Source organism: Bos indicus, chromosome 2 (assembly GCF_029378745.1).
Source record: "Bos indicus isolate NIAB-ARS_2022 breed Sahiwal x Tharparkar chromosome 2, NIAB-ARS_B.indTharparkar_mat_pri_1.0, whole genome shotgun sequence".
Classification (NCBI taxonomy): domain Eukaryota; kingdom Metazoa; phylum Chordata; class Mammalia; order Artiodactyla; family Bovidae; genus Bos; species Bos indicus.
This window is the reverse complement of record NC_091761.1, coordinates 96,084,194-96,096,767: the sequence shown is the minus strand read 5'-3', so window position 1 is coordinate 96,096,767 and position 12,574 is coordinate 96,084,194. Positions and strand designations below refer to the sequence as shown.

At 39.4% G+C, this 12,574-nt stretch overlaps 1 protein-coding gene across 3 annotated transcripts in view; it reads left to right on the top strand.

Moving 5' to 3' along the window:
• Nucleotides 1-12,574, top strand: part of PLEKHM3 (pleckstrin homology domain containing M3) — a 223,424-nt gene that overhangs the window by 183,523 nt on the left and 27,327 nt on the right. For 2 of the 3 annotated variants that reach the window (XM_019975994.2, XM_070770990.1), the window contains exon 7: nt 1,257-1,414. In XM_019975994.2, the coding sequence (XP_019831553.1) occupies nt 1,257-1,414 (158 nt within the window). Of the gene's footprint in view, nt 1-1,256; nt 1,415-12,574 lie in introns of those variants that run through there. The other variant, XM_070771000.1, reaches the window with a different exon arrangement.

Here is a 12,574-nt window from a genome sequence, read left to right as displayed (position 1 = left end):
TGAAGGAAATGGCAACCCACTCCATTGTTCTTGCCTGGAGAATCCCAGGGACGGGGAGCCTGGTGGGCTGCTGTCTATGGGGTCGCGCAGAGTCGGACACGACTGAAGTGGCTTAGCAGCAGCAACCTTGTAATATCTCTTTAAGTATGATTTACTGCTCTCAGATGTTATTTTTATGTAGAATTCTCATTTTAATTATGATTCATTTGAAAGTATCCATTTCCAGCTATTTCCAAATTAAATTCAATCTTCATTTTTTTCTTATATCAAAATCAGCATGTATATGCACGTGCCTCAGTAAGAGAGAAATAAAGGCAGATTTTATCTTGTTAATATAGGAACTGCTAAAGTCTTTGAAGCCTGTGCATTATTAGTTAAGTGAGGGGGGCTCTGATGAACCATCGGCTCCAAACTCATGAATGTTTGAGGGGAGGGGGCCGTGAGAGGTAGGCAGACTCAAGACAAGACACTGGGGCCTCGTGGAGTCAAGTGTCAGTTGAAGAGCACATGTCTTAGCAGGAGCCAGCAGCCTCTACTCACAGCCGGGATCGTCATCATGTTGGAATCCAGGCCTAGTTTTGCCAGATCTAATGATTTTTCAAAAGAAGCCAAAAATCTGAATTTTTATGTAACCCCCCCCAATTATTAAATTGGCTCATTTTTTGAAACACTAAGAGATTAAAAAAAAAAACATCTTCAGGCTAAATATAGTCCTCAGACTGCCAAATTGCAACGTCTGTTATTATGATACTTAGCAGCAGCAAGAGAAACCTATTTTTCCACATTTGTTACATGTTCTTAGGTGAGCTGGTGAAAAAAAAAAACTATTCTATTAACTCATTAGGAAACAGATATTATTGAATATATAACATAACATAAAATTCTACATCAGTAGTTACCCTGTATGTTTTCAATCTGTTTTGGGAAATCCGCCACACTCCTCGTATACTACACCATAACTGTGTCTATGAAAGTAGGCTTCCCCGTTTGTTGATCCTCTATCTGCTACAGCACACTACAGAAAAAGAGCAATACAAGAGAACTTTCAACATCTTCATTTTTCAACCCCCAGTGGTTTAAGCCAGAGAGTTCTTTTGGAGCGAAAATACTATGTCTTTTCTTTCTCAGAGTTGCTGAGAAATTATAATTAGAGGTTTTCCTGTTGTGTAAAGGAAAGGAATTCCAGTCCTGCATCTACAAGACTTTTTGTTCTCAATAAATTTGCTTTCTTCCCTGTTCTGTTTCTCTTTCTGCAGGTAATAGAGGGAAAGCTGGCTCCATTCTTGGGCAAGGTCATTAAATTTGCCACCTCGCATGTGTACAGCTGCAGTCTTTGTAGCCAGAAGGGGTTCATCTGTGAAATCTGTAACAATGGAGAGATCCTCTACCCTTTTGAGGATATTTCAACGAGCAGGTACAGAATCTCTTGTCTTATAACAGTATACCTGAATATGTCACATGTGGTGTTATTGGGCCAGATCAGGCCAACTTTTAGTCAAGCACTGTGTCTCTGTCTCTGCCTCTGCATCAGATTTCCCATTTTCCTGGAGAATATTTTTTACCCTTTGGTTTCCTACATTTATTTCCAACTCACCATGCTTCCTTTATCCAGAATGATATAACAAAGTTGCAAAAAAACCACAGTCTAGATCTGCCTTATTTGGTAACAGAGAGTATTCAGCTTCATTTTTTAGAATAAAGATGGGGGTGGAAGAATTCTCACAACCATCCCAGGGTCAAGTGATAGGCTATGGAAATCGTAGTCTCAGAGGAAGACCCAAACTGGATGGATGACTAGGAAGAAAAGCAGAGGACACTGGTGAACAGCTGTCTAGCTCACCACATGCTCTTCTCTATAGATGCACCACAGTCTAGTGATGAAAGTTTTAGGATCCAAAGGAGAGAAAAGTGGGAGTCCATGTGGGATTATTTTTCTAACCAAAGTAATATTTGGGTATCATCACTTCCATTGATTGATGGATGACTTTTTTCCCCTGACTTAAGAGTGGGGTTTTTCCTGTTGCCTGTTTCTTGAGTCATAAAATGATACATATCACTTTTCCTTTTATTCCAAAAGCATAATAGGAATATACATTGTTTGTGCATAAGTGCATTGGCTTCTCTGGGCATGAATGTCATGGCTCATTTCCCACCCTGCTGGGCTCACTTACTCTGTGGTTCAGAATAGAAGGTGAGGCACTTAGCCAGGGAGAGCTGAAGCATGTGTGGTAAAGCTAAGATATTAAGAGTCCACTCAGCCCTTCTGGCCTCTTCTTAAACCCAAAGACTATTTGTAAACATCTAGGTCCTACACACAGAAAGACAGACACAGAAACATAAGATTCCCTACACACACACACACACACACACTCCTGCATCCAGATTCCTGAGTACTGTTATTTAGCTCAAGATTATATACTTAGCCTAAAGATTATATACTTCTTAAAAATGTATACCACACAACTTGTATACAAATGTTCATAGCAACAGTATTCATAGTAATCAAAAATTAGAAACAATATAAATGCCTATCAGCTAATGATTGGATAAACAAAATGTGATATATCCACATAGTGAAATATTATCCCATCTAAAAAGGAATGAAGTATATGCTGCAGAGTGGATGAACCTTGAAGCCATTATGCTAAGCGCAAGAAGCCAGACACAAAAGGCCATGTATGTTTTGTTTATATGAAATGTACCCAAAAGACAAATCTATAGAGACAGAAAGTAGATTTGTAGGTGCCTAGAGCCTGGGGAAGGGGGAAAGAGAATAACTAGTAATGAGCATGGATTTATTGGGGGGGGGGATACAAATGTTCTAGAATTGGATAGTGGTGATGGTTATACAGTCTTGTGAATATACTAAAAAGCAGTGAATTTTACACTTTAAAAGAGTGAGTTTTATGTGAATTATACTGCAATAAAAAATGTTTAATAAAAAAGTAAAAATTAAAAAAATACTTCCAACTGAATATGCCATATATTCTGGGCCATAAAAGAAGTCTCCATAAATTTAAAAGATTAAAACCATACCAGATGTGTTCTCTGAAACATGGAATTAAGATCTCCAGTAGAAAAAAATTTTGAAAAACCCCAAAGTATTTGGAAATTAAATAATGTACTCTAAAAACCCATGTGTCAAAGAAGAAATCCACCAAAAGAGAAATTAAAAAAAAATTTTAAAGAGCATTAAGTTCACCATTTTAATGTATCAATTTTTAAAATAAGTTTTGTAAGTCTTTATTGAATTTGTTACAATATTGCTTCTGGTCTGTGTTTTGGTGTTTTTGGCTGTGAAGCATGTAGAATCTTAGCTCCCCAACCAGGGATTGAACCTGCAACCCCTGCATTGGAAGGTGAAGTCTTAAATACTGCCAGGGACATCCCTAAAATATTTTTAAATGAGTGAAAATGAAATGCAAAATATCAAAATGTATGGAATGCAGCTTAAGTAGTTCTTTGAGAGGAATTTATAGCTATTAACACCTATATCAGAAAAGAGGAAAGAAGGTCTCAAATTAATAACCTAAAATTCCACTTTAAGAAACTTATGAAAAGCAAAGTAAATCCAAAGCAAGCAGGAGGAAAGAAAGAACTAAGATTAGAGAAGATGTCAATGAAATGAAAAACAATAAGTCAATGAAACCACAAATTGGTTCTTTGAGAAGATTAACAAACTTGATAGCCTTTTAGGTGGGCTGACCAAAAAATTAAGAGAGAAGATACCAATTGCCAGTATCAGGAAAGAAAAAAGGTATAGCAATTAAAAGAATTTTTAAGAGGCAGTATAAACAACTTCATGCCAACAGGTTAGACCACTTAGATTAAATGGATAAATTTCTAGAAAGACAAAGTACCAAAACTGACTCAAGAAGAAATAGAAATATAAATAGGCCTTCAACAAGAAATTGAAATAGTAATTTTTTCTTCTTCTTCCCATGAAGAAGTCAAATGGCTTCACTGGTGACTTTTGTTGAATATTGGAAGAAATAATACCAATTCTTTACATCATGATAAAGAGGGGCATTATATAATGATAACTGGATCAGTTCTTAATAAAAAACCATCTTTAGTGTGTATGAACAGAGAGTCAAAAATGCATGAGGCAAAAACCAACAACTGCATGGAGAAACAGATGAATCCACAATTATATTTAAGTATATCCATTATTATAGTTGGGCTTCCCTGGTGTCTGCAATGTGGAAGACCCTGGGTTGGGAAGATCCCCTGGAGAAGAGAATGGCAATCCACTCCAGTATTCTTGCCTGGGAAATCCCGTGGACAGAGGAGTCTGGTGGGCTGCAGTCCATAGGGAAACAAAGAGTCAGACACAACTGAGCAAGTAATAATTATTATAGCTAGAGACTTCAGCACCCCTTTGTCAGTAACTGACAGATCCCATAGGCAGAAAATCAGTGAATGTATAGTAATTGAAAAGCACTATCAACCAAGTGAATCTAATGGACATCCATGTCAATTCATGTGTCCATCCAAAAACAGAATATACATTCTTCTCAAGCTCACATGGAATATTTACTAAGAGAGAGATCACATTCTGGGCCATTAAACACATCTGGACAAATTTTAAAGAATAGAATTTATACAAAATATGGTCTCAGACCATAATGAAATTAAACTATAATCAGTAATAGGAAGATACCTGCAAAATACCCAAATATTTGAAAAATAACAATATACCTTTAAATAACATGAGTTTATAACTTACGTTCACTTAAAAATCTACACATGGGTATTTATAGCAGTTTTATTCCTAATTGCCCCAAATTGGAAACAACCAAGTTGTCCTTTACTAAGTGGATGGATAAAGAAACTGTGGTTTATCCATATAGTGCAGTATTATTCAGGGATAAAAGAAATGAGCTATTATGCCGCAAAAGGACATGGAGGAAACTTAAATGCATATTATTGAGTGAAAGAAGCCAATCTGAAAAAGTTACTTACTGTATGATTCCAAGAATGTGACATTTTGAAAAAGGCAAAACTATACAGACAATAAGAAAATCAATGATTGCCAGGGTCTTGAGAGGGAGTAGGGAGGAATGAATAGGTGAAGCACAGGAAATTTGGGGGCAATGAGATTATTCTATATGATTCTGTAATAGTGCATACATGACATTATACGTTTGTCAAAATTCATAGAATCGTACAACACAGAATAACTCTTTATTTTAAACTGTGGACTTCAGTTAATAATATACCAATATTGGTTCATTAATTGTAACAAACTACTACACTAATGCAAGATGTCGAGAATCAGGAAAACTGGAGGTCAGTCATAATATGGGAACTCTGTACTACCTACTCAGTTTCCTGTAAATCTAAACCTTAAAAATGTTGTCGTCATTTAGTTGCTAAGTTGTGTCCAACTCTTTGGCACCTTGTGTACTATAGCCTGCCAGGTTCCTCTGTCCATGGGATTTCCCAGGCAAACACCAGAGCAGGTTGCCATTTCCTTCTCTAGGGTATCTTTCTGACCAAGGGATCAAACCCATATCTCCTGTGTTAGCAGGTGGATTCTTTACTGCGGAGCCACCAGGGAAGCCCTATCCTAAAAAATAAAACCTGTTAAAACAGTTCATTCAGCAGAACATTTGGCTCAGAGGTCAAAGCTGAAAAGTTTTAATAAACTCTATTAGAACAACTTTAGATTTACAGAAAAATCACAAAGATAGTACAGAAAAGTCCTTTATGTTCCATACCCAGTTTTCACTATTAACACCTTACATTAGTATGGTACATTTGTTACAATTATGAACCAATATTGATATACAATTATTAGCTGAAATCCCTAGGCTTTTTTTTTTTTTCTCTGATTTCCTTAGTTTCTACCTAGTCATCTTTTCTGTTCCAGAATGTCACATTACATTTAATTGCTTCATCATTCTCTGCTTCGTGGTGGTACCAGTCTTTCAGATTTTGTTTTCATGGCCTTGACAGTTTTGCAGGGTACTGGTCAGGTATTTTGTACAGTCCTTCTATTGGGTCATACTTGTTGTCTTTCTTATGATTATACCAGGTTCTATGGGTTTGGGAGGAAGAACAAAGAGGTAGTGTCATTTCATCATGATATCATATCATGGGTACATACTATGAACATGACTGATCACTATAGTTTTTGTGTCTCCACATCAAAGTTACTCATCCCCCACCCACTCCCATCTCCTTTTTATACTTTCCTTCTGGAAGTCAGTGTGTTTGACCCACACTTAAGCAGTGGGGACTTATATGAGTGGAATATGTACAAAGTCATTTGGAATTCTTCTGCCTAAGAGATTTGTTTCTTCTTTCCCATTTATTTTTTCAATTATTTATTCATATCAGTATGGACTCATGCATATTTATTTTATGTGTGTGTGTTAGTCCCTCAGTTGTGTCTGACTCTCTGTGACCCCATGGACTGTAGCCCACCAGGCTTCTCTATCCATGGAATTCTCCAGGCAAGAATACTAGAGTAGGTTGCCATTTCCGTCTCCAGGGGATCGAACCTAGGTCTCCTGCATTGCAGGCAGATTCTTTACCATCTGAGCCACCAGGGAGCCCAAAATATATAAAATAAATAAAAAGTATTTATTTTGTACTTTGGGTTATCCAAAACCACTTGCTTGTGTTACTCAAACCGTTCCAGTTTTAGCCATTTAACTCTTTCAGTTGGCTCCTGTGTCCCCTTGGCATATCACAGTGATTATGGAGGTTTTGGTGTTGAGCAGTTCCTTACTTTCTAGCACTGCCCAATGCTCCCAGCTCATCTTATATAATTCCTGCCCTAATCGTAGAAGCAGCCATTTCTTCAGGGGGCCCCGGTTCCTTTTTAATAGAGAATATTAGAAACCAAAATCAGGGTGCTGGGGTGCACACACGTTTAAAGCCCTCAGTCTCGGTACTTGTCTCTTGCAGGACGCAGGTGCTCCTCTCTCACTGCACATCTGAATCTCCTGTGAGATCTGGCTTCTTTAAATCCCCAGAATCAGTATCTTCAAAGACTCCCCATGTGATTCTGAGTCACATGCAGGAGAAAGAACCCCTCCTCTAAGATACCTATTGTCATGATCCAAGATGCTGGATTCTCACAACCAAAATGACCACATTTGCACAGCCATGGGCTCATAAGGCCTTTACCTTGTAGGAAGGAATACAGTCGGAATCCTCTGTTTCTCCCTTAGATTCAGTTCCCTTAATTTGCTTGCACAGATGTCTGAGTTTGAAGGAGCCCTGAGCCTTCCTGGAACTCCAGGTTCATAATACTTGCCAGGAACCTGCCGAGCTTTCTCATGGTGTTCAATTTCCACTTAAATGCTGGGAGTGGATTATACATGTCAATGGAAAAGGACAAACAAACCCTAATAAAAGATTTACTGAAGGAAAACTGTAATCAGAAATAGAGTTGCAGATTTAAAACATAGCTATAAAGATGTACTAAGTAAAGCTGGCGCTAGTGGTAAAGAATCCACCTGCCAATGCAGGGGGTACAAGAGACCCAGGTTCAATCCCTGGGTCAGGAAGATCCTCCAGAGAAGGAAATGGCAATCCATTCCAGTATTCTTGCCTGAAAAACTCTATGGACAAGAGCCTGGAAGACTACAGTCCATGGGGTCACAAAGAGTTGAACACAACTGAGCAACATACACATATATAAATAAAAATAAATTTGAATAGTGGGATAAATTTTAAAATCTATGTATAACTGAAATCTTTACAGATGAAGTGATGATAAATCAGATTTGCTTCAAAATAATCTGATGGTGGGAGGGAGAAGATGAATATAGATGAACGAGATAATCATTGAAACTAGGTGATAGGTGTGCAGGGGCTTATTATACTATCCTCTCTACTTTCTGAATATGTTTGACATTTTCCATAGTAAAATATGTTTTAAAAATCTATATGTGAAAATCCTAGAAATTTAGTTTTAGTGAAATTGTTACCACATACATATCTAAACCATCTTGCTAAATCCAACACCCCTGTGCCCTCAGAACTATATTTAATATCCTTTCAGACCCAACTATCATGTGAACAACATAATTACAATTCAGTAAAGAACATTCCACAAGCATTAGAACTATTCATTCCTTCAATAAATGATTCACTGAGCATATTATGTTTGTGCACTGGGCTGGGTTCTGGAGACACAAAGTGAACCCGGCATGCTCCTTGCTCACAAATAGTTGACAGTCTCCAGTAAGAGACAGACAAGCCACCAGGCAGCTGTGTTCACACGTGGGAGGAGCCACAGTGGAGGAGGTCGACCTGGGGTTCCACTAAGGAGAATGACATGCACTGTGAGTAGAAAGATGTTCCACAATTTCTAAACAGAGGAGAAAACTCCACGTTGAGCTCTAAAGCACTGATTCATGCACTTCAGTATCAGCATATACCCAGTTCTAACATGCTTATTTGATTATGGCTATATCACCAGGACTTCCCAGGTGCCTCAGTGGTAAAGAATCTGCATGCCAGTCCAGGAGACGTGGGTTCGATCCCTGGATTGGGAATATCTCCTTGAAAAGGAAATGAAACCCATTCCAGTATTCTTGCCTGGAAAATTCCATGGACAGAGGAGCCTGGCGGGCTACAGTCTATGGAGTCACAAAAGAGTTGGACGTGACTTGGTGATTAAACAACAACATTATCAAACATTGGTCAACTCTTAAGACTTTCTTTTCCTTATTAAATGAATTGTTCTGCAGAAGGAAACTTCACAAATGTGTAATTTAGAAGTAAAACCCTAGTATTAATTTTTAGAACAGCACCTCTGGCTGACATAGCCACTATTCTGGGCTTGTAGGGGAATCGCAGTAATACTTACTAGTGCCAGCAGTTTTCATATCTCATCATTTAATTCTTCTGTCAGTCCTCTGAGAAAGTATTGTTACCTCCATTTTTATAATGAGGAAACCTAGTTTCAGAGGAGGCAATTAACTTGGCCCAAGAGATAAAGCCAAAACGTGAAGCCAGATATATCTGACTCTAAAATCTGTGCTTTTTTCATTGTACATCACTGTTTTTTCTGTACCTATAGTCTTCAAACTGTTTTTGCAGCATACCCCCTAAAAGAAATTTGAAAATCGTATGTACCTGTTATTAAAGAAACCTCCCCACAAAACTGTTCTTTACAATTTTCCCTTTATTTGCCAACCTGGACTTTTTTTTTATACTTGGAGCAGTGAGCTGGAGTTAGATTGGGCTGGGGGAAAGCTCTGCCTTTGTTTTGTGAACCCCCAAAGGGCTATCCTGAGGGGGCGGGGGAGCTGGGAAAGGGGACCACAGCCAGGCTTCCCCCTCTGTGCAGCCAGGGCAGGCCATGTTCAGCCGGGGGTACCTGTGGAATGAGGGCCTGCCTTTATCAGGTTTAGGAAGGGACATTCCAGATTAAATACATACCTCTCTCCTTTAAATAGGAAAACACTGAAATCCAGGTTGCAAGATTTTGAATACAGTAGAAAGATCCAGAATCACAAAACTGCTTTACTTGAGCCTAATCCAGCATTTACCCCTGTAGAGGACTGAAAAGAGAGCTCAGCTCTAGGAGAGAGGGACCTTCTGTGAAAACAAAGGTCCAGGTCTACATCCTGAGGAAGGAGGAATGACAAAACACAGCCTTCTTGATGGAGAGTAAGAAATAAGGGCTCTAAATTCTCAGAAAGACAAATCAGAAGATTAGACCGATAACAGCCCTAAGATGTAAGAGAAAGCAATCAGTATAAAAGCAAAAAAGTCACATAAACCCACAGAATGACCCAGAACTTAGGTGTGTGTTTTTTTTTTTTAATCTTAAAATTACTTTCTATCCAGCTTTCTTTCCAATATCTCTGCATATCACTGATCTTCTTTTGTTACTAAGGACAGAATGCTGCTAAGGAAGCCATCCTGCTTCACACATGTCTGTGAAGGTACCAGTTCTCAATCTTGAAATGTTTCCACATCACAAGGACATAAATGCTTCCTCTTAGATAATACTCTGCATGCATTTTAACATAAGACTTAACAAAATATACCAGCTATCATAAATCAATTCCATCCTTTCAATCTGATCCATTCAGCCATGTTGAATTTTTCATGCCACAGACAAGCCATCCCCACAGGTTTTCCAGTATGGAAAACATTGCACTTTAAGATTTAATGACCCCACTCCCATTTGGGGCTGTATTTAGATATGGAATGGGCTTCCCTGGTGGCTTAGATGGTAAAGAATCTGCCTGCAGTGCCGGAAAAGAAGAAAGAAAGTGAAGTCACTCAGTCACGTCTGACTCTGTGACCCCATGGACTATAGCCTGCCAGGCTCCTCCATCCATAGGATTTTTCAGGCAAGAGTACTGGAATAGGTTGCCATTTCTTTCTCCAGAGGATCTTCCTGACCCAGGGATCAAACCCGGGTCTCCTGCATTGCAGGCAGACTCTTTACCGTCTGAGCCACAAGGGAAGCTCTGGTTCAATCCCTGGGTTGGGAAGATCCACTGGAGAAGGAAATAGCTACCCACTCCAGTATTCCTGCCTGGAGAATTCCATGGACAGAGGAGCCCAACAGGCTACAGTCCATAGGGTGACTCATTTGGATACAACTGAGCAATTAACATTTTGATTTTCATTTTCACTTTTGATGTAGAGTACTATAAGAACATTACACATTAATACATGAATTTGGTTTCCCTCATAGCTCAGTCAGTAAAGAATCTGCCTGCAACACATAAGACCCCGGTTCAATTCCTAGATCAGGAAGATCCCCTGGAGAAGGAAATGGCAACCCACTCCAGTACTCTTGCCTAGAGAATCCCATGGACAGAGGAGCCTGGCAGGCTACAGTCCACGGTGTCTTAACAGTCGGGTATGACTTACTGACTAAACCACTACCACATGAATTTGGTGGGTTTCATATAGTAAACATCCCATAACTATTTACTGTTTGGTTCAGCTCTCCCAAGTATGTTATGTGTGTTCATTAAGAATACTGACAGAGCTTTTTTAAAAAACTGATTAGTTCAGTTCAGTCACTCAGTCGTGTCCGACTCTTTGTGACCGCATGGACTGCAGCACACAAGGCCTCCCTGTCCATCACCAACTCCCAGAGGTTACTCAAACTCATGTCCATTGAGTCGGTGATGCCATCCAGCCATCTTATCCTCTGTCATCCCCTTTTCCTCCTGCCTTCAATTTTTCCCAGCATCAGGGTCTTTTCAAATGAGTCAGCTCTTTACATCAGGTGGCTAAAGTATTGGAGTTTCAGCTTCAGCATCAGTCCTTCCAATGAATATTCAGGACTGATTTCCTTTAGAATGGATGGGTTGGATCTCCTTGCAGTCCAAGGGACTCTCAAGAGTCTTCTCCAACAAAACAGTTCAAAAGCATCAATTCTTCGGCACTCAGCTTTCTTCACAGTCCAACTCTCACATCCATGCATAACTACTGGAAAAAACTTGACTATACAGACCTTTGTTGGCAAAATAATGTCTCTGCTTTTTAATATGCTGTCTAGGTTGGTCATAACTTTTCTTCCAAGGAGCAAGCATCTTTCAATTTCATGGCTGCAGTCACCATCTGCAGTGATTAGTTAAGAGAATTTATAATACTGGCACTAAGTGAAAAAAGTCAGACAGGGAAAGACAGATATTGTATGATATCACCTATAATGTGGGATCTAAAAAAGCAAACTCAGAACAGATTAGCAGTTGCCAGAGGTGGCGGGTATGCAGTGGGCAAAATGAGTTAAGGGGGTCAAAGGTACAGATTTCCGTTTATAAGATGAATACTGTATAGCATGGCGGTGGCGGCAGCAGCAGGCTTAGTCGCTATGTCATGTCTGACCCTGCGACCCTGTGGACTATAGCCCACCAGGCTCCTCTGTCCTTGGAATTTCACAGTCAAGAATGCTGGAGTAGGTTGCCATTTCCTCCTCCAGAAGATCTTCCCAATCCAGAGATTGAATTGGAGATAGCAATACTATATCATATATTTGAAAGTTGCTAAGAGAATATATCTTAAAAGTTCTCAGCACAAGAAAAAAAAAATTGTGACTATGTAAGGTGATGGAGTTAGCTAAACTTATTGTGGTGATCCTTCTGCAACATGTACCTACATCAAATTATCATGTTGTATGCCTGAAACTAATGCAATATTATATGTTAACTATATCTCAATAAACCTGGAAAAAAATACTTATGAAGCTAGAGGAGCATTGGGCTTCCCTTGTTGCTCAGTCAATAAAGAATCTGCCTGCAATGCAGGAAACCCAGGTTCAATCCTGGGTTGGGAAGATCCTCTGGAGAAAGGAATGGCTACTCACTCCAGTATTCTTGCCTGGAGAATCCCATGGACAGAGGAGCCTGGCGAGCTTACAGTCCATGGGGTTGCAAAGAGTCAGACATGACTGAACAACTAACACTCAGAGGAACATAGTTTAAGTCTGAAGTAACACTGCAGCTTTCTACATAAGGTTGAAGCAGCTGATCTATCATTTCAAGTAATTCTCTGGCGTGAGTGTTGGCCTAGGGAGAGTGATGACATGCCCTTGTCCTGGGAAGGCATCGCCGAGCATGTGTTCTTCCTGTGTTAGGGC